The 20,661-nt window shown below is 40.4% G+C and overlaps 2 protein-coding genes across 2 annotated transcripts; one reads left to right on the forward strand and one right to left on the reverse strand.

Moving 5' to 3' along the window:
* The first annotated feature begins 107 nt into the window (after positions 1-107).
* On the forward strand, positions 108-4,648 carry dtnbp1a (dystrobrevin binding protein 1a). The gene is made up of 10 exons (XM_085918425.1): positions 108-313; positions 1,034-1,111; positions 1,316-1,366; positions 1,445-1,505; positions 1,787-1,919; positions 2,066-2,198; positions 2,418-2,440; positions 2,646-2,792; positions 2,948-3,073; positions 3,271-4,648. Exons 1-10 carry the CDS (start codon positions 258-260, stop codon positions 3,522-3,524), a joined length of 1,062 nt encoding a protein of 353 aa, XP_085774551.1. The 5' UTR covers positions 108-257; the 3' UTR covers positions 3,525-4,648.
* Positions 4,649-5,622: 974 nt separating this feature from the next.
* LOC147052222 (IgGFc-binding protein-like) lies at positions 5,623-20,441 on the reverse strand. The gene is made up of 35 exons (XM_085918424.1): positions 20,346-20,441; positions 20,121-20,275; positions 18,933-19,591; positions 17,937-18,370; positions 17,693-17,856; positions 17,394-17,570; positions 17,090-17,315; positions 16,367-16,612; positions 16,161-16,262; positions 15,803-15,950; positions 15,410-15,530; positions 14,978-15,307; positions 14,641-14,812; positions 14,067-14,164; positions 13,713-13,843; positions 13,277-13,446; positions 12,931-13,145; positions 12,649-12,843; positions 12,387-12,572; positions 11,866-12,299; positions 11,623-11,741; positions 11,090-11,286; positions 10,658-10,796; positions 10,335-10,517; positions 10,108-10,253; positions 9,368-9,714; positions 8,948-9,171; positions 8,586-8,727; positions 7,657-7,993; positions 7,438-7,554; positions 7,257-7,358; positions 6,970-7,165; positions 6,400-6,663; positions 6,147-6,289; positions 5,623-6,079 (listed from the first exon to the last, which is right to left on the reverse strand). Exons 1-35 carry the CDS (start codon positions 20,434-20,436, stop codon positions 5,852-5,854), a joined length of 7,338 nt encoding a protein of 2,445 aa, XP_085774550.1. The 5' UTR covers positions 20,437-20,441; the 3' UTR covers positions 5,623-5,851.
* Between the last annotated feature and the right edge of the window lie 220 nt (positions 20,442-20,661).

A 20,661-nucleotide genomic window follows, 5' to 3' on the forward strand; every position in this document is an offset into this window, starting at 1 on the left:
ACGTTTATTGACAGTGAATGACAAACGTCACATTTCGTGATATCCAGCCAGCAATCAGCCCTGAACACGTTGAGACAGTAGGGGGCAGTAATCGATTCTCGATGCCGTTAAGTTTTCACCAAAGAAGAAGTGTAACGGAAGACGAACTTGCAGGTTCTGTCACAAGCTCACAACAGAGTTGTCAGGAGCCCGTACCGTTTACCGGGTTCATCTCAGAGGACAACAGCCTTACTCAAGATAAACTACACAGTGGAAGCATGTTCGAAAACTTCAGAGAAAAACTTCACATGGTGCAACAGGATTTAACGACAGGGTTTGTCTGATATTTTGTCGATGCGTGTGAGTTGCAATCAAATGGTATTGATATCACAACAAATACGACGCAGCAAAGTTTGCTCGTAGCAAAGTCACTTAGTCAATAGTATAAAGCATAAAACGAACACACTTAAAACATTAGGATCTGTTATGATCATTAGCTTTTTTCTTTTACTACCCAGGATTTGGTTTCTTACGCCATTCCTGTTCATTGCTCTCAGCTGACGAGCATGTGACGACGGGTCAAGTAGGTGAAACAGAATGGAGCCTAACATAGTTTCCTGGCAAATGCAAAGAAATTCCAATTGCCTTTGCAATGTGTTTCATGGGGAATGTAGTCGCTCAATGACATTAATTATGGAATGGATCACTTATGTACTTCAGCAGCAGTGCCCACCCAAACATATCTACATTTTGCCATCAAGTGAAAGAGGGGGATTTTGTCAGTATGTCATTATAAATTGCTAACATAGATAGACAAATTAAGATTTGTTTTCTTGTAATGTATGTTTAAACTATTCATTCATCATTTCAGTGAAATTGGATACCAATGTTTTCTTTGCCATCATTTCACTCTATTTGTCAATGGACGATACAGCTGATTATTGACTTTTCAAACTAAGTTGTAGCGTGACATCATGCATACTGTGATCACGATTATGATTTTATTATTGCCAATAATTTATGTGTATAAACCATTTCCCCCCTGTCCCAACAGCTTGAAAACACTAGGGGACAAATCAAAGGAATCCAAAAGCAGCAGCAGCAGCAGCAGCAGCAGCAGGAGGAAGTCCAGGTCAGTTAAAAAAGAAATGAACATAATGTAACTTGCAACCGAATATAAATACAATCAGTATTTTGTTGCTGACAGGTTATTCTTTCTGCAAATTTTTCCAGTATTAGTGGTTGGGCTGTCAAACTTTTAAAAATTCAAAGAGATTTTAAGATTTATTCCGAGCTAGTTTATGACGGTATTAAGTTTGACATATTTCTTGCTCAGGTATGAAGAAAGTCTTCCTCATTTCGGTGCTGGACTAGACATCCTGAGCAGGTACTCACAGACAGACAGACAGACAGGCTGCACTGCACTGTATGATTTATGCCTTCAGTATAAAATGTGTTATCGCAGGTACGAGGAGAGTTGGTTTCTGCTTCACAAAAAAACTAAAGACTGCGCTCAGGTTGCAGAGGTATGATCAGCTCTTCTCTCTTTCTCACAGATAACACGCTATTGTTTCATTTTCTCCCACTTCGATTCACGGTGACAAATTTGTCTTGTGAAAACGATGTGGATGGTAACCCTTAAAACGTTTGGACTTAAATGGCTTAATTTCGCATTTTCATATCCTTAATAGTCTCCCAGCTTTGATTGTATTTATTTTTTAGTAAAGGTTGCTTCTCCCAGAAGACTCCAAAAACACCACAACTAATCCGTCATACTGTTTTGCTCCTCTCTGTGCCCCTTTTTAAGGCCATTGATGGGGATGTAGTGATGCTATCAGCACACTGGGAGAAGAGACGATCAGCACTGACGCAGCTACAGGAACAACTCCAAAGTTTGCCTGCCTTCATCGGTGAACTTGACGCCATCACTGCATCGATAGGTATCATATGCAGTTATCTATAGAAATACGGGTTGAGTCGTGGAAAAAGAAGGTCATCACAACTGAGGACAAAGAGCACAGTAGCAGTACATGGACTGACTAATATTTTGAGTAGTTCCGCTTCAAGAATGTCTGTCCATGTGCAGCTCATCTGGAAGGTGACTTTGAGGAGATGGAGAGCAGGCTGGTCTTCTTGGAGACACTATGTTGTCAATGTGAACAACAGACACTCAAGCAGAAGCATATGGAACAACTGGAAGTCTATAAGAAAAAAAAGAGGTATGTGCTTTATCTCATTTATTTTCATTCACATCAAGTTGCTGTACCCGAAAAGTATTGATTGGTTCACTTAACAATAAACTGCAACATGAATTAATCGTAGCGGCATCAAAAAGAAACGTTCCTTTGTGTTTAATGCAGCTTTTTCCATCACTCTTTTTTTCACTTTGATGAAACTAAATCTGTTGAATGAGAACTTTTTGTATTTGTCTTTTACAGGCGAGAATTGGAGGCACTAGAAGGTGAGCTCCCTTACTGTTGCTTGACATGGGCACTGCCCTATATCTTTGACTGTCATAAATATTATTTTAACAATATCTTTATTGAGGTAAAACTGAGCTGAACTCTCTTTATTAAGGTGTAAACATTTTGACAGATTTAAACGAAGGAGACAAATTCAATGGAATGCTTGAAGAGTGACTTATAAATTAATGCTGTGTGTTCTAGTGGACCTGAACGCAGAGCACGCTCAGAAAGTTGTAAAGCTAGAGCAGGCCCGGCAGCAGAAACTGAGGGAACGACAGAAAGTCTTTGAAGAAGCCTTTAACCAAGACTTGGAGAAATACCGTTCCACTGGATATCTTGAGCACAGAGGTAAACGTTCTATGGCTGAGCATCCGCTCTATAACATGTTTTATGTTATGTTATAGTTTAGAGGCTGAAAAGGTAAACAATTGGTAGAAATGTGAAGGGGAGTTGGATTTCAAATCCTTCATGTATATTGTGCCTCTTTGTATATACGACTGAAGATCCAACAGAAGCAGATGTGGTTGTTCTGGATCAGATGACAGTAACCAACCTATCAGATCAGGAAGCATTGGACGATTTCCTCAACTCTAGTGATGACTTTAGCTCTGGGTCGTCACTCACTTCAGGTAAGTCACTTACCCTGAAAAACTTATTAGCGTAATGGACCAGATCTAGAAAGTGCAGCAACCATTTCATTCAGCCCAGATTGATTTTAAGGCTGTGCTCATTTTTTGCAAACCTGCAACATGGTCACATGTACAACAAGGATGGATAACTAGCAGAGCTGTTGAATGTGATTAACTGTACTTGTCATCATAATCAGGTCCAGACCCTAAGTCCGACTCCTCGGAATCCTTGAGCAGCCCATTGAGCCAAGTCCCTGACCTAGAAAATCACTCATCAGACAGACACTATGAATGTGTTCAAGATGGCGACGGTCTCATTAAGGACAGTGATGAGCCTGTGGTGCAATTAGACGAAGAGGACGTTCAGCCGGACATGACGTTGGTTGGCCTGCAGGATCTCGAACAAGTCAAGAGCTCCGATGACAGCGACTCTCCGGAGGATGTGCCCTGAGGGTAACCTTGCAACCATGCCCTGAAATATCTTGAGGGTTAAACACCCAACCTAACCTTAAATGCCCCCAACTTGGACTTTGGACAACATGCTCAGCCAACGCAAGTCGGCCTCTGTTTTTTTTAACCCCGAAAACAATGCAATAGACAAATCAAAAATGCACCAAATGAGTGCCGAGCATGTAATTTATCTATAGATGTGTTTTTTGTCGTTACGTTCAAATACATTTCTGTTACCGATGCTTTCTAAAATTGGAGAAAAGTAAGGACTCGTGTGAAGCAACAGTTAAGCCTCTTGTGCTTTGATGCAAGCATATCACAGTGACCACCACTTTGAAAATCAAACATTCTTAGTTAAGGAACCAAATATGCTTCCATATACGTCCTCCAATGTTAATTTTAGAATTTTATTTTTTAAGTAAACATGTCCTCAAATCGGACAATTTCAATCTTGTTTCTCTTTGTGTGCACTATTGTAACTAGTTGACTGAATCCGTTTGCACACAATTTTGCTCCATCTGGTTTGACAATTCACAAACAAGACAATCCTTGTGCTCATGTTCGTGATAAATAAATGCCGTTTTTATTTGTGTTTCAAACATAGATGCAAATAGAAACATTGTACATAATTAGGAATTATACGACGTGGAGTTATGTTAATGATTCTCTAAAGCAAAAATACTTTAAAGATTTTCTTTGGAGTAAAACATTAACATATAAAAAGTCCCTTTCTGACCCATTAAAAATTGTCTTGCCATGCTATTCTACTCTCTATATTTAACATTCAAACTGAGCCCATTAATTATTTTAATTTGAAGGTCTTCATATTTTTTATCTGAAAGCTGTGTGGATTATTCGCATTTGGGCAAAAGGCCTCTACATATTTTCAAATTGGTTTGTTTTAGTGTGTTTTAACAATGTTTTTTTAAGAGCAGCAAAGTTGTCTCGTTCTTACAGTGAGGAATTTGAGACAACAGCATTTACCTTCCAGATAGCAAAAGTTTTTATTGCTGTACTAACAAGTTGCAAAGTGAACCTTGTGAAATCCTATCAGTAATATTATCAGATGCAGTATTAGATTCATTTAAAATAAATTAGTCAAATAAAATTGTTGTACAGCCCTAATTATACACATATATTCATTCAGTATTTGTGGACCACTGTAACTCTTCACTAGTACCAGTTATTCTTAGCTGATAAATTATTTAGAAACCAATGTTATAAAGTTACAGTATATGTATTGACAATGAATCTTCAATCCACTGATTTTTTTAATCACTTCACCCCACTCGGAACATGAGATTTGACCTATCCCAGCTGACTTTTGGCAATAGTTGGGATACCCCCCCCCCCCCCCCCCCATAAAAAGGCTGCTGTCCAATCACAGGGTATATTTAACAAACAATCATTCCCATTCATGTTTACACTGGGTCACAATTCAGACTCTTCAATTAACCTAAGCAACACGTTTTGTGGATGTGGAGCATCTGGAGAAATTTTACACAAGCACAGCAAGAAGTGGCTCGCTCAGATGATTTGAGTCTGGATTTAAAATCCCAACCTCAAAACTGTTAAGCAAACTTGCTAACCACTTGACCACCAACAAATTGAATCTGTTTTTTATTTATTCAACTAATTGTATATAAATTGCTAATAAATGTACAGCACAGTATTCAATTGACCAAAAACAGCAATTGTCTTCCAAACCTTTAATAGGACATCATATCTTGCATGTGTGACAATGCACTGTGACCTAATTGCTGGATGTTGGACTTCATTGAAGCTTGCACTGAATGTTTCTTCTTGATCTTATGCTGTTTTATTGGAGCACCTCTCATTTTAGTGAACAGAGAAATTGTGGAACAATTTGTCAAGCGCACTTTGTATGCTATTTGTCGGTAAACCAGGAACTAAATTACTTTAACGCATTTATTCGTGTGTGTGTGTTTGTGTGCTCATATACAAGAGCTGTTTTTATTGCATCTAATTGCCCCTTTCGTGTCATTAATACAGTCACTAATTGATGTAAACGTGTCACTTAAGGACTCAATTCAGTTGATATTCAGAACAAAACGAACATAGACACTAACCCAATCAAATGCTGCAGAAAATTCATTTAATAGTGATGAGAAGATCTGGATGGATATGTGTAACACAAATTTTCAGAGAATGGGTTGTTTCAATTATTACATGGGACATGATCAAACAAATTATCACCTCAAAGGTGACGGTAACACAGATGAGTACTTTTACCATTTAATCTAATCTTATTTACTTTGAAAGTAGTAGTCTAGCGTTCATAAACTGTCTCAAGTTCAATAAAAAGTATCATTTTTCCCCATGATGGCGTAGGGTTAACTCCTTTATATCATAGCAGCCCAGTGACCCGTTGAGAACTCCACATGTCTGAGATTTGCTGCAGTGCGTCCTCTTACAGGACACGACCCCCCCTTGGCATGCACACATCTGATGGCAGTCCGGGTAGAAGGCCTCACCTGACTCAATGTAATAACCTTGGAAGCGGCACCCGCACTCAGCTAGTGCAACGCAGCGACCCTTGTGGAAAAAGACAAAAGCAATGAATGTTTGTATCTTATCAATAATAATCACCAAAGTTCCCTACCTGGCTCAAAACATAACCAGGGATGCACATGCAGCCCTCACTGGGTGGAGCTTTACATTCAACAGGTGCCGATAGAGAGGTGCAGCTGAGTGGACAGCCTGGAGCTGTGACGCTGTACATACTGTTGGCTGGACACTGCATCCCTGACACACACACACACAATAAAGGCAAAAAGTCTTCAAAAATTCTTTTTTTTTTCTTTTACACAACTGTAGTTACATTTCCACCAGTGATTAAGAGTTATTGCACTCACAGCAGAGTCGTCTCGTCCTCCACGATTTCACACAGCCTCCCTTGACCTGACACTCTTCTACATAGTTACTAATAATGTCACAGGCAGCTTCCTGTTTGCCATCAGTAAGCATCATGTCATAGATGCAATCGTCACGGAACTGCTTGGAATCCATTCGGCCTATGCAGTCAGCCAGGGGCCCATCCTCTGCTGTGATGATGTCACAAACTGATGTGTAGCTTGGTGGTTTTGTGTCAGGGTTGAGAGGCTGGGCACAGTTCTTACCTGACAGCAGAAGCACATTAGCGTCAATTGAGTTTCACACTATTTCAGCAGCGGCAACCCTTACGTGTCAATATCCTTTGTACTTTGCAATGGTTGCTTGCTGGGATTAGGTGGCCCAAAATTAGCATGACTCATGAAGAATTGTCATTCCTCAAAGCAATCTTAAAAAGGATTTTCAAGTATTATGTCTCTTTGTTCCTCTGGTTCCTCTAGTTCAAGCAAATACTACAATGCTGACTTGATGTAGTTCAAAGTGTTTTTTTGAATAAGCACAACATAGAGTACACTTATTAATGGATAACTTACATTCTTTAGAACAACCCGGACTATTAGCGACCCATTGGTTTACTCCAAATTCATTTGCAGTAGAAGCTGGCGTCCCATTGGGCAGCGTCAAGTCATCAGCGGGATTATCGTTGAAGTTTCCACAGAGACCGCACATGGTACCGTGATAACTAGTGGCCAACTCCACTCTGACTGTACTTGCAAAGTCAAAAGAGACCTACCATGCAGTAAAGAGAAGAAACATTTTATTGAAGACACATTTCAGGAATCAAACTTTATTTTTGAGTATTCCAGAAAGTTTCCCTTACCTTTAGAAAGGTGGTTTCGAGGACAGCCAGTCTGTACCTACGATAAACCTGAACCAGTGTTTGATTGGATGAGAAGGGCAGAGCGTATTTCAGCTCATCAACCTGCAGCAAAAAATCCATACATAATTTAAATTGTGTGCCAGTGTGTGTGTGTGTTTTTCTATGTGTGTATTTTTCTTACCAGCACTTTATATGGATAGTCCGCTGAGAATTTGTATGTGTTTCCAAAAACTTTCACAATCACCACCTTGGCATAGGAAACTCTTTTGTTTCCACGATTGTTATTTTCCAGGTTTACCTACATTTGACCAAACACATAGACTCACAATAGTGACAAAATATAATGGAGAATACAGAAAAACACAACAATAAAAAAACAACCATGATTAATATACAGTACCTCAAAGTGTTGAAGACCTTCAGTGTTTTTACACACAGTGGCCAACCGGTACACACAGTTGCCCTGAAAGTCAAATTTGAATCCATCAAAGGTGTAGAAGTGAGGATCTCCACGTGCAGAGCAAGTCTTGAAACTGGTCGGATAACAGTCCTGGACTCCATCCACAATTTGGCATTGTTCTCCGGTTCGACACCCCTTTGGCTTGCATTGTACTGTTTGCGTGGCAGCATCACACACACATTGTTCTTTACACTGCGAGTCTGCCCAGAACACCTCACCCGGCAGGTAATAGTAGCCGTTAAGGTTACAGCCACAGCCTTTCTCCTTTTCAACACACCTGGAAAACATAGAAATGGATATCACACATACACATACTACTGACTGACTACTCACTGCTCTTCTATTTGAATCCGACAATAGAATGAACTTCAATTGGCATCCTAATTGGCTATTACTCTGATTCACATCATTGAAGATTGATTTAGATCAGTCATTGTCAACCGGTGGTCCGCGGCCGTCTCTGTGGCGATATTGTAAGTGGTCCGTGAAATTGGAAATGGCAAATTATTGTAATGTTTTTAAAAATAAAATTGAGTTATTATTTAGACTTAATTTATTTTCCAGCTAATTTTGTGAATCATTTATTCATCCCATTAATGTCAAATGGAGTTGAGATTGCCAAAATAGACATACAGATGCAAATAAATAGCCTGTATAGGTCGATCCATCTTCAGTGCAAAATAAAATAATATTCCGTCAAAGCAGTGATCCCTGAGTTGCTTCTTGTTTATAATGTTAACGAAAACCCCAGATTTAGATAATTGTGCTACTATAAGAAACAACTAGTATTAAAATGAGGTCAGATGTTTTAAATTAGGTCACGTTATCACATGCTAATGTAAAAAAATTGGGACAATGTTTGCAATAACCCATTTCGGCTGAGAACATATCCCGGGTCACAGAAGCAGCCCTCAACGCAGGCCTGGTGACACACTTCTGGCTGAGCACCACAACTGGCTGGACACGCTGGGCCACACACCTCATAATGACTGTTTGCTGGACATTCAATAGCTGTGGACACACAGAGAAAACTTGTAATAGCTTTCCTGGGGAGGACTTCTATTTTTTGTAGAAGATGCTTATTGGTGCTTGATTCGCATTTATTAAAGATTTTTGTGGGGTTAAAAAGATAAAAATAAATTCAGTGCAATAATAATGGACATCAATTTTTTCCCATTTTTGCTCTTCACAAGCCGTCCTCTTCAAATTGAGTACATGTGGAAAAACTCACTGCAGTTGGCCTGTTGTCTCCATGGCAACACAGGAGCTCCAGCTTCCTGGCACTCAGCAAGGTAATTGCTCAAGGACTCACACAGTACTTCATGTCGTCCTTCATTGACACAGACATCGTACAAGCAGTCCGACACAGCCTCCCCGACTGGCACGCGACCATGGCAACGGGAAAATGGACCCTTTTTATTGCCAAGGATCCCACAGAATTCAGGACCGGTGTATCTGAAGTAGGAATAAATGGACACAAAGGGTTTGTTTTTAAAAACAGTCCATTTTTTTTTAAATACTACATTTACAGTCATACGTTCATTTATTTTGTCAAATATAGATCAATTTTTTTTTGCCAAGCTTTTGTTCACAGCATATGCTCCCCGACTGCCCACCAATCACTAATCTGCTGCGATTTGTTGTATATTACCTTACGCGGTCCTCTTCAGAGCATTGAGGACACACTCCATCGCAGTAATGGTAACAGAATGGGTCGCCATCCTGCACGCTCCACGTTCCCGCCCAGTCTGTCACATTGACTGCAGTGCGGCCTCCAGGAGTTGTCATCTCATCATCCTTATTGCCATTGTAGTTGCCACAAAGCCCAGCCACATGACCATAATAGCTGCTGCTGAGGGAAACCATCACCAGCGTAGACCAGTCAAATGTGACAGTGATGCCAATATCACTTTGTAGGATGCCTCTTACTCCTGACTCTGTTATAGAAATGCTGCCTTCATCTAAGAAGACTGGGAGACCAGTCTTAATACCGTCAACCTAAAGGATGAAAATAAAAAACAAGATAAAGGAGTAACTCACCTGACCAGGTACCATATGTGAAGTCTATATGATCGTCATGATCGAAATAAAAATGTTGCTATGTCGGTCAGGGTGTTGTGCCCAATAATTACATAGCCAGCCAATTATGAAATATTCAGACAGAGAAGAAAGACCAGACAGTCACCAGACTTTGACATTTGAATCACAGCATAGCAGAAGGACAACAGGTAATTAAATCTTGGATGATTTTACAATCATCCAATCATGCCTTGTCACCTAGAGGGTTCTCAGCAGATGTTCTCTTTGAAAAACTGAGAAGCTTGTGCATGGTGCTGAAAAGAAACATAATACTTTACAGTGATTTTCTCTAACTTTTACCTCCAGACTTACCAATACAAAGCCTCTTTCATCTCTTGGAATGAAGATAGTATAGCCCAACAACTCCACAGTGGCCGAACGCACAAAGGAGCCTTCAGAGTTCCCACGGAGTTCATTTTTGGTTGTCACAGTTACCTCTGGCAGGGAGGGGTCAACACCTGGTGAGGTGGAGGTAAGTTTCATTTTAACAGGTGAACTCTAGAAGTAAAAAAACCCTACCATTTAATTTAATTACAGACCTGTGGTATTGACCAGAACATATGTACAAGTTCCTTGGAAAGAGTAACTCCAGCCATCAAATGTTGTGTAGTGTGGGTCGCCAAAAGCCCAACATAGAACATTGGTGTCAGGCACGCACACTCCTTGACCTTCTGATACTTCACAATGCTCTTTTGCTCGGCACACAACCTCAGCACAGGGGTCTGCGAATAAGCAAACGTTAACACAGTCCAGGGCCGACAGAATTTGGATTGCTTACTCATCATTTATGCTTGTAACATTGTGCAGCTTGTTTCCATGGACTGGCAACTGAATGTGTCAGCTGACTGACTTCATCACTAACCTGTGGGGAAGCAGCCCATGGTCCCATCTTTTGTGGTGCACTCTTCCCCCTCCTGGCAACTTGTGGGCTTACAGATGAACTGACCAGACTGGCAGACACAGTGCTCAGAACAGTCTTCGCTTAATACCGGGGTATCTGACTGTAAAAAGAAATTTAGGGGGGGCTATGGTCAAAATAATGTAAAATATATTACAGGACATTGTTGACGTGTTTGAAAAAAAATCATTCTGTGGTTGTCTGATACGCCATCGCATTCTGCCTCGATTTGACAAGGGCTCATTTAGGAGACACAAAGTCTGATGTGTGTCTGCTTCTTCCATTTTAGGTGGTTGGAATCTTCTCTTCTGTCTTAGAGCTTTCTCATAACCTTTCTTTCATCAATTCCCGGATAAGTTTAAGAGAAAAGGATAAGACTTGTTAGATGAAAATGACCTTATAATAGTGTCCGTCCACTACGCAGCCACATTTCTCCACAGGCACGCAATGATTTCCATCTGACATGAGTCCGTCGTCACACTGGCAGCCCTCTTGGCACACTGGACAGGGATCGGACCTCTCCAGAGAGGCACAGGTGGACGAGCAGGAGGAGGAGCACAGCTCATAGTGACTACCTGCTTGACACTTTAGAGCTACAGTGAGGGGAAAAACAACAACACAAAATGACCTTAATATGACGGATAACATTGTAACATTGCTGGTTTATTTAGGGAAATGATGTGACGTTAAGAAAATGACACAAATAATAATTCAAAATCTATAACTCCTGATAGAAATACAAAAAAAATAATGAAGTAAATTGCAATTTTGTGAAGGTATTATTGTTGTAATCAACACCAAAAATGGCTGAAAGGGTAGCTAAAAAAATCAGATAAAAAATCAAACCGGTCATGAGGGTTAAGAAATACTTAACACCTGAATTCCACATTATAATAGCAGGAAGCTTCAACAGATTACATCAGACTCACGACAGAAGGTGTCACTCCTCCATTTGGTAATCTTTGAGCCGGCAAGTTGGCAGGCGCGAACATAATTCTGAATGTGTCGACACAGAACCTCCTGGTCTTTTTCTTTTAAGGACATCTCCCTTGAAATAAAAAGATGATTTTAATATTCAGTAACCATGATACCAATTTGGGTTCATCACCTTACTGGCATCTTAGGTTATGTTTGAAGTTTTATTTTTAACACTTAACAGCAGATTTCCAAACCTGACACAAGAGTCAAAGTTAGGCATTGGAGACACTGTGGCATGGCATCCTGAAAATGGCCCGTGTTGATCTCTGATGATGTCACAAGCCTTTTCAGCTTCTGGGGTCACTTGTCCATTTGGGTCAGGACAAGAAGAACTTGCACAACCTGTCTCACAGGCCACATTATCATTTTCTACAACAAAAGCGGAAACATTTGCCGGCTTTCCTTCCTCCGACGCCAAGTCATCTGATGATTTGTCATTGTAGTTGCCACAGAGACCAGATGGTAAGCCTTGATAGGTGGATGGTATTTGTAAAATGATGCCTGCTACAGTGTCGTAGGTCAATTTTAGATCAAAATCCGTTTCTATGATGATGGTGATGCCATTCTGATACGCTTGCACCTTTCCATCCGTCAGTGATGCAGGCAGGGAGACAGAGATGCCATCAACCTGACGTGCACAAACACACAGGTCAAATCAAACCTTGTCTTGCCACTTCAAGCTAGTTTGAATTATCAATGTTTTGTGAAGCCATACCTTAATCTCCCAAACAACCCCAGTCTCCATGGTGATCTCCACATCATACACTTGGAGCTCAACATTGCGAGAGACGTAGCCATCTTTGTTGGTTTGTTGCTGAACCAACACTGAATAAGACACTCCGTGTTCGCCCACATCCACCTCTGACATCTTGAACAAGCAATTCCCCAACAGAGAATATGCCTAAAAAAATAAAGGTTACACCATTATTGTAAGAAAAATTAGTAACTTACTCTTTATAATAAAAAAACTCATTTACCTTCCCATCAAAAGAGAGAACCGATCTAACGCCGAAAATAGAACATGAAGCAATACTTTTGGGAGAACAAGAAGCCACGCCGTCTGTCACCACACATTTTTCATTATGCAAACAGTGGAACTCAGGATTACATTGTACTTGTCCATTGTCTCCACAGACACATTGAGTGTTACATGATTCTCCAAGATAGAAAACCTAAGAGAGGAGGACAATTGGGCAAACGTCACCAACAATACATGGATGTCGTAGCAAAATGAAACTCAACACAGATGCAGGACTTACCTGCCCGAGTTGATAATACTGTCCTTCATATTGACAACCACACTCCGCTAGAGGAACACACTTGTCATGGCTCAGCATAAATCCATCGTCACATACACAACCCTCAGTGCAGGGGGCGCTCTCATCGCAGCCTTCGGGGGTTGTAAGACCATTGCAAGTAAGCTGGCAAGTCGGGGCACACACTTCGTAGTGACTGTTTGGACCACATAATGGAGCTGGCAGAGAAATATACACAAAAATGATATAGCGGAATGAGTGGCGGTATTGAATGGAGAATATTATATGAATATGAAGTGTATTGATGCTGTTAGACATGAGTGTTTCTTTGTGTGAGAGCAGGCCTTACGACAAAACTCTTGTGTTCTCCAAGTCTCCACTTTTGCTCCTGCCTCTTGGCAAGAGGTGCTGAAAGCTGAAAGGCTGTTGCACAGAGCGGAGGCATGGCCTTGGTACATGCACAAATCAAACACACAATCTTCGAGGAAGCCAGAGTGCTGAAGTTTGCTGTGACATTCGCTGTATGGAGAGAGGAACAGAAACATGACAATTGTATATAAATAAGTGGGAGGCAGATGGGTTTACATTGACTTTCATTTCAACATGAAATAATCTATTAAATGTGACATCAACCAGGTTTCATCTAAATTCTACATAATTTAATAATATTCATCTTACAAACAAAATGAAATAATTGCTTTCCAATTACATGTTAGATTTAAATGAAACAATATTTTTTGGGGGGAGTGTGCTGGCATTAGATGCTTTAGGAAGAGAGCTCTTACCTGAAAGGTCCAGATTTGTCTGCAATTATGCCACAGTAGCGCCCCTGCTGATAACGTAGTATCTGTGCAGGCTCACACTTTGGGCATTTATTATCAGGGCAGTCACTAGTGCAGCCAGAGTTTCCTCCGACCTGAACACATAAATAAAAAAATAAAAATAAAAAGATTAATAAATATGTAAACAAATAAATAAATAAAAAATATAAATAAAAAAGTAAATAAATAGTGCCATCACCTATGACACCCATGTTATTTACTTATGCCTTCTCCATTTTCTTTTTGCATCACTTGTCATATTGTGATACAGTAACTGTCAAATTTTTGACTTAACGTCCATGAACAACTTATACACACCTTCCAGCTGTGGCCAAATGCATTGATATGGTTGGCCTGTGTGCCATCAGGGAGCAGCAAGTCATCACCAGGTTTCCCATTGTAATTTCCACATAATCCTGACAGAGAACAGAAGTTTAAATCACAAATCTTCCATTATACGTCTATAAAATTGTTTAGTTGCTTTCTGGTAAGTTTGTCTCAATCAAGAAGAAAACAAGATACATTCGATTCTGTTTACAGTATGGTATCATGTATACCTGTAATTCTTTGATTTTATTATGTGACTTAGAATACTTCTATTCTTTGCCAATTGTAGTTTTATATGATCACAGTTGACTATGGACTATCACATGCTGTTGACCATACACAAAAGAAAACCGTGATATTTTATGTAAACAAAATTGGTAGCGTAACAAAATATCACTTCACCTGAGCACTAATTGCTAATGAATCATATGAAATGGACAATGTATAAAATGGTCATAAAAAAAAAAGAAAACAAGCAATGATACAAAGCCGGAATAATAAAAAGTGGAAGTAAATGCACAATTGTTGCTGGAATGTACTGATGGTACCCATTTACATTTCTTACCGGTTGTAGCAGAAGCATATGAACTGGGAAGTGTCAAGCTAACATGGTTGTTCCAGTTGAACTTGAGAGTCAAGCCAAACTTTGTTTTCACAATCCCAAAGTAACCTCTACGGAAGATGGAAAGCTTCCCATCCTCTGTGATGTAAGGTAAATTGATGGAGCGGCTGTTAACCTGCAGAAGGAAGAGTATCAAATTAGACTGGATCATCATAAAATGTTTATAATGACCTTTAAATATTCAGGCTTGATACTGATGAATTACAAAAAGATAAAAAAATAATTAATGCCATGGCACTGTACTCTCTCAGTGTTGTGGAGAAGTGACAATCAGGCTTACCAGTATTTTCCCTTGATCGTCACGACTCATGCTGACCGTGGAGCCAAGCACAGTAAGAGAAACAGACTTGACAAATGACACTCGCTTATTACGTCCTCTGTTCTCGGTTTGGACAAGAACCTGGAACGGTAGCAGGCCCTGTTTTGAAGCCTCATCGTGTTGAGATAGAACATAGATGCAAGTGCCCTGGAAATCAAATCTCCGATTGTCAAAAGTTGTGTAGTGGGGGTCTCCAACAGCCTGGCATGTGGCATAGGATATTGGGAAGCAGTCTCTTACGCCTCCTTTCAAGGCACAGTGCTCGTTCTTCCTGCAGGTTACTGATGTGCACTTCAGGAGAGAAGCAACAGAAGGAAACATGAATAAAAACATCATGTCTCAATATTGTTTTGTCAGAGAGTCTTAGTACTTCTATTTACTGGAAAATAATACCTTGACATTGCCACTGTGGCACTGGCATCTGGTAGTACAAGTGCTGTCGGCCCAGAAAGTGCTGTCTGATGGGTAATATTTGCCCTCATGCTGGCAGCCGCAGCTTGACTGAGGAACACATCTGAAGAAGACACAGAAAAAGCATTGCAATAATTATCATTTTTTTGACAAAAAAATATGTTTTGCCTTAAACATCTCATCAGGGTGCTGGCTGTTCAGCGCTTTCAAATATACCTCTGAAATGAAATGATCAATAAATCAAAATAGATGGTTCTGTTTTTTTGCACTAAATAGTCAAATAAAATGTGTATTGTGTAGTCTTTTTTTGGTGATCGTGAAAAAGCATTTGAAGTTAAGGTTCCAAGTTAACCTAGAACGGCATTTTCACGTTACCTGTCTCCATTAAGCACGAGTCCAGCATCACACTGGCATCCCTCCTCACAGGGATCAGTACACTGCTTTTCATTGTCTGTGGTCCCGCAGGATGGAGGACACGCTGAGCCACATGCCTCATAGTGGCTGCCTGCTGGACAGGAAAGAGCTGGCAAGAGAAGAATGCAGATCATGAAGAACGATTCCGATTTGCTCTGAATGATATCCTGCACGACGTGGCTGTCAAAGGTCAAATCAATGCATGGATCTTTTTAGCTGAGGTCATTTATTTCTTAAAAGTGGAAGTCAAGCATTTTTTTTTTCTCCACATTAATGTTCTATGCACCCCTACGAGTTGAAACACGGCACTCTAACTTACGACATTTGGTGACCATTCTCCACTCGGGATTGACCTTCACGCTCTCTGACAGACAGGCATCGTTATAACTCTTCAGGTTATCACAAAGAATCTGTCTTGCACCTGGAAGGCCACACAATCAAATCAACAATTTTTGTCCCCATTACATGAATTATTCTAATACTTGGACAAAAATTAGAGCAAAATATATATATGTTTTTGCTTACCTTTATTGATGCAGACGTCATAGATACAGTTTTCTAGGTAAAGAGACGGGTTGACCACTTTGTGGCAAGATGAAAAGGGTCCATCTGCCTGTGTTAGTATGCCACATTGTTTGGAATGACCAAAGTAGGCCTGCTTGTCTGGTGAACATGTGGGGCAGCGCCCACCACAATTATCATGACAGAAGAGATCGGGATCTTTTATTTTCCACTGCTGGATCATCTTCAGCACAGCTGATGGGCGAGACCCTGCAAAATACAAATTACAAACTGCTTATTGATTGTAAGATTTTTTTAGTGAGCAGTTTAGGAAACGAGATCTTGATTTGCTGTTGCATCATAATAACACATTTAATTTTTGGTTGTTTAAATCTTCAATAAGATACGATTATTGGGAAATCCCTATGTTGCATCTTTCCAGGAAGTATTGCAGTTCTTATGACTGAAAAAAAAGTGTCTTTATGGTCGTCAAATTAATCTCTTTTGCTATTTAATATCATTTATGTAAATTTGTATGCGATTGCTGCTATTTTTGGTCAGGAGCTTGGAACGGAAATCTTGATGTCAATGGGACCAAATTGGTTAAATAAATTGGGTGAAGATCAGTATTTTTGTTTTTACTGTAATGACTTGCATGGATCATCCCATTTGATGATGATGGCAGTCAATGAATTATTATCCATCCCCATGCACACATGTCCCGAATGCAGAGTTGCCACTGGTTACCGTTTGGCTCGGGCAAATCATCGGTTTTGTCTCCATTATAGTTCCCACAGAGTCCTCCGAGGTGTTTATAGTATGACGATGGCACTGTGATGTAAAGCCTCGTGTTCCAGTCATATTTCACAGTCAGACCAAAGTCAGTTCTGAGGACAGCATAGATCCCGCTAGGCTTCACAGTGATCCGCCCATCTAATAGCATGAGTGGTAAGTACTGCAGTTCACCATTTACCTGGAAATAAGAATGAACAATAAATCACCATTTTTTAACTTTAAATGAACATGAATATCTCTTGATTTATGTATTTACCTGAACTTGTTTTCTGTGTTTGCCAATAATAATGGTTTGCTGGTAAACAGAGACAGTGACGGTCCTCACAAAGGAAACCCGCTGATTACCTCGGTGGTCATTCTTGGTGGTCACAGTGAAAGGTGTAAGACTCGAGATCTTCTCTGCAACTGTTGCCATAATATACGTGCAGGAACCCTGGAAGAAATATCAGCCACACTAAAACTATGTGTTGTGGTTTTAATTCCCCAGCTTTGTTAAGCCAGGTCCTGAGACAAATTTTATACTTAATGTATATGTTCGTAGTGTCCTAAGCGTACCTGGAAGTCATATCGTCTGCTATCAAATGTCAAATAGTGCGGGTCACCAAGGGCATGACAGGTCGCTGTGGATGCAGGCACACATCTTCCATCCACACAGTTCTCCTTTTCTCTGCATTTGACATCTTCACAGGGATCCTTAGGTGGTGGCGGAGGAGGGGTTCCTGCAACACATACAAATGTTGAGGTACAGATACAACTCAGTCATAATCCTCTCTCACGTCTGTGCGTGAGTTCTGTGCACCTGCGGAGCAAACTCCAGCCGTTCCGTACGCTTGCCGATCTTTGCCGCCATAGACGTAAACAGCCATACGTGTGTCACCTTCCACTGTCACATGACTCTTCTGTGACCCCACCGCCACATTAGACCACACCCACTTTTTATCTGACTTGAAGATATTCCACTGAGGTGACAGGCAGCGTCCTTTGAAACACACTTTCACACTTGATGAGCCCTCTTGCTCTGACAAAATGGCCACAGTGCTGGGGACCTCATTCACGGTCTCCACAGCCCAGCTAGTGGAAAACTTGCAGGTGGGGGTCAGTGACATCAGAAAAGGGTCATGTGGCTTATTGTCGCTAAGAAGGAGCACCATGACTTTCTTGTTGCTTTTGACAACTAGAGGATGTTTGTTGATCAGTTTCTGGTAGGTGACGAGTCCAGCTGTCTTCAGCGTCCTGTTGGTACATTTAAATAATTGTTTTAAAACACACACACAAAAAAGGTCTATTCTGAAAAAATTACATTTATCAATCTAATCTACTAATGATTAGAATAACAACAATCACTTCATCCTGCTAAATCCTATTCAATGGACACATTCAATAAAAAGTCAATAGCCTGTAAAAGTGACAATCATTTTTGAATTTTGCTTTTATCCTGCAATTGTAGTTATCCTTTGAAGAGATTGAGCAAGCTCTATCAAACCACCTTTTGTCCATTAGTTGCTGAAAATTACTTTGGCTCTATCTGGTGCTATTCTGGTACCATTGAAGCAATTTAAACTAAGTAGAGGAGCTTTATTTAGACAAAAGTAGTCATGTACCACCATCTTGTGGCATCAATAGACCACTACAAACAATGTCAAATACTCCCAGATTTTTGCACTTCACGTGGTCCCTATCCCCTATGAATAACGTGATTACAATATGTCTAATTTGGAAACTTGTTCAATGACTCATTCTAGTATGTGTAGCACATTTGAAAGTATTTAAGAGATTTGGTAATATCTAACTCAACTCTTTGGATGCTGAATGATGACCTCTCTGCAATGTGAGCTCCGTGTTGTCTTCAGCAGCTACTATCACTGCCCAGTTTGTGGCCTGATGGCTTCCTGTCCTGGGCACCATGTAGTATTCACCCAGACTGGCCACAGGGGGAAGCTGTTCATACACATGTTCACATCCCAAACCCATTGACAGACACTGGTGACCCGCTACGACAGCCACAGGAAATTTGGACCGAACGAGGCCTGTCCAAGTGCTGTGACTCCGTACGAGATAGGACGCAAAAGGTTCAAGGGTAAAGGTCACTGGATTCCCACTTTGCCAACGCCCCCCACCTCGTAGTAGCACGTCAGCGCTCGGTAAGATGGTGATGGGGTTTGGCCGGTCACCATTAACAATGGCCAAGAGCTTGTCCATGCAATGTGAGCCTCCTCGCGGTGTGAACACTAGGTACTCTGTTCCGAGCGCTGCTGTTGGAGAAACCACCGTTCCGTCTCCTGTTTTGCTGCGCCGGTTGAAAGAAACCACCGAGATTTCAGCACTGGATGAAATTCGAACTGCTGACTTTTGGCTAATGAGTTGCTTCTGCAGCTCTGCTCCAAGTGGCAAACAAACCCAACGGCTTTCACCTGATGACAAGGTCAACTTCAAGGAGAAGTCCGCAGAAGCCACCTGCAGGTCAACAAAGAAAGCTTAAAGAGGAAGTCAACACTAAAATATTCTTTCCAGTAATATGTTTTCTGTTACCCTACTCATCTAACCGAGGCATTCAGATTAATATTGCATTAGTGGCGTATGAATGAAGCAGCTAAACCCGCCTGTTTTTATCCATCTCAGGTTGCGAACATTTTGCCGTTTGCTGTCGACTGAAAATGACATCATTGCTCAGGTAGCTACTGACCAATTATGTATAACTCATTTTCAGTCATGGGCAATAAAATGTCCACCTCCTGATATAAATAAAGATAAGTGAATTTTGCTGTTTAATTTATATTCCACACAATTTATAAAAAGAATACTATGTTTTGAATGGTGTGGCTGCATTGAACATATTATTAAGAAAAAAAAAGTGGACTTCTCCTTTAACACTACTGAATTGCCAATTTACACTTACACATCCAGTATTAACATTGTTAAAAAAAAACTTTTTCTCATTCTAACATACACTACCAACAAAAATTTACTCCACAGTATTTCTGACCTGAATGTGGACATTAGCAGCGGAGTCCATTGCTGTCAAAACCAGTTGGAGTTTATGGTCATTTCCAGAAAAGATTATCTGCCAGAAGGCAGACTTCTGATAGTTAGGAAGAAATGTTGTGATGAACTCCTTTCCTGTCGAACACCCATGACATACTGGAGAGGCACACGAGCGTTAATGCATTATTTAAAGTCACACGTGTTGATCCGTGTTTACCGGTAATACCTGGTAATAGTATAGCCGCAGCCAAACACATGAGGAGATGTATTTCCATGGCTGAGAAATTAAACATGGAAATTGTCAGACATGTAAACATCAAGTAGAAGAACTTTTAAAACATTGATTGCATTTTGAGGATACTAATGCGACAATATCTGAATGATATTGATTTTCTTTTTTTTTGGTTATGAAAACAGCTGTGTGGATAGGATTGCTTTAAGAATGAAAAATAAATGCTATATTCAATTCTTATTAATACAGGTCACAATCACCTTATATAGGAGGAAATGCATTTTTACTATACCTGTAGCTGGCCATGTAC

The sequence above is a fragment of the Syngnathus leptorhynchus genome, chromosome 8 (assembly GCF_054491065.1).
Source record: "Syngnathus leptorhynchus isolate UIUO chromosome 8, UIUO_Slep, whole genome shotgun sequence".
Taxonomy (NCBI): Eukaryota; Metazoa; Chordata; class Actinopteri; order Syngnathiformes; family Syngnathidae; genus Syngnathus; species Syngnathus leptorhynchus.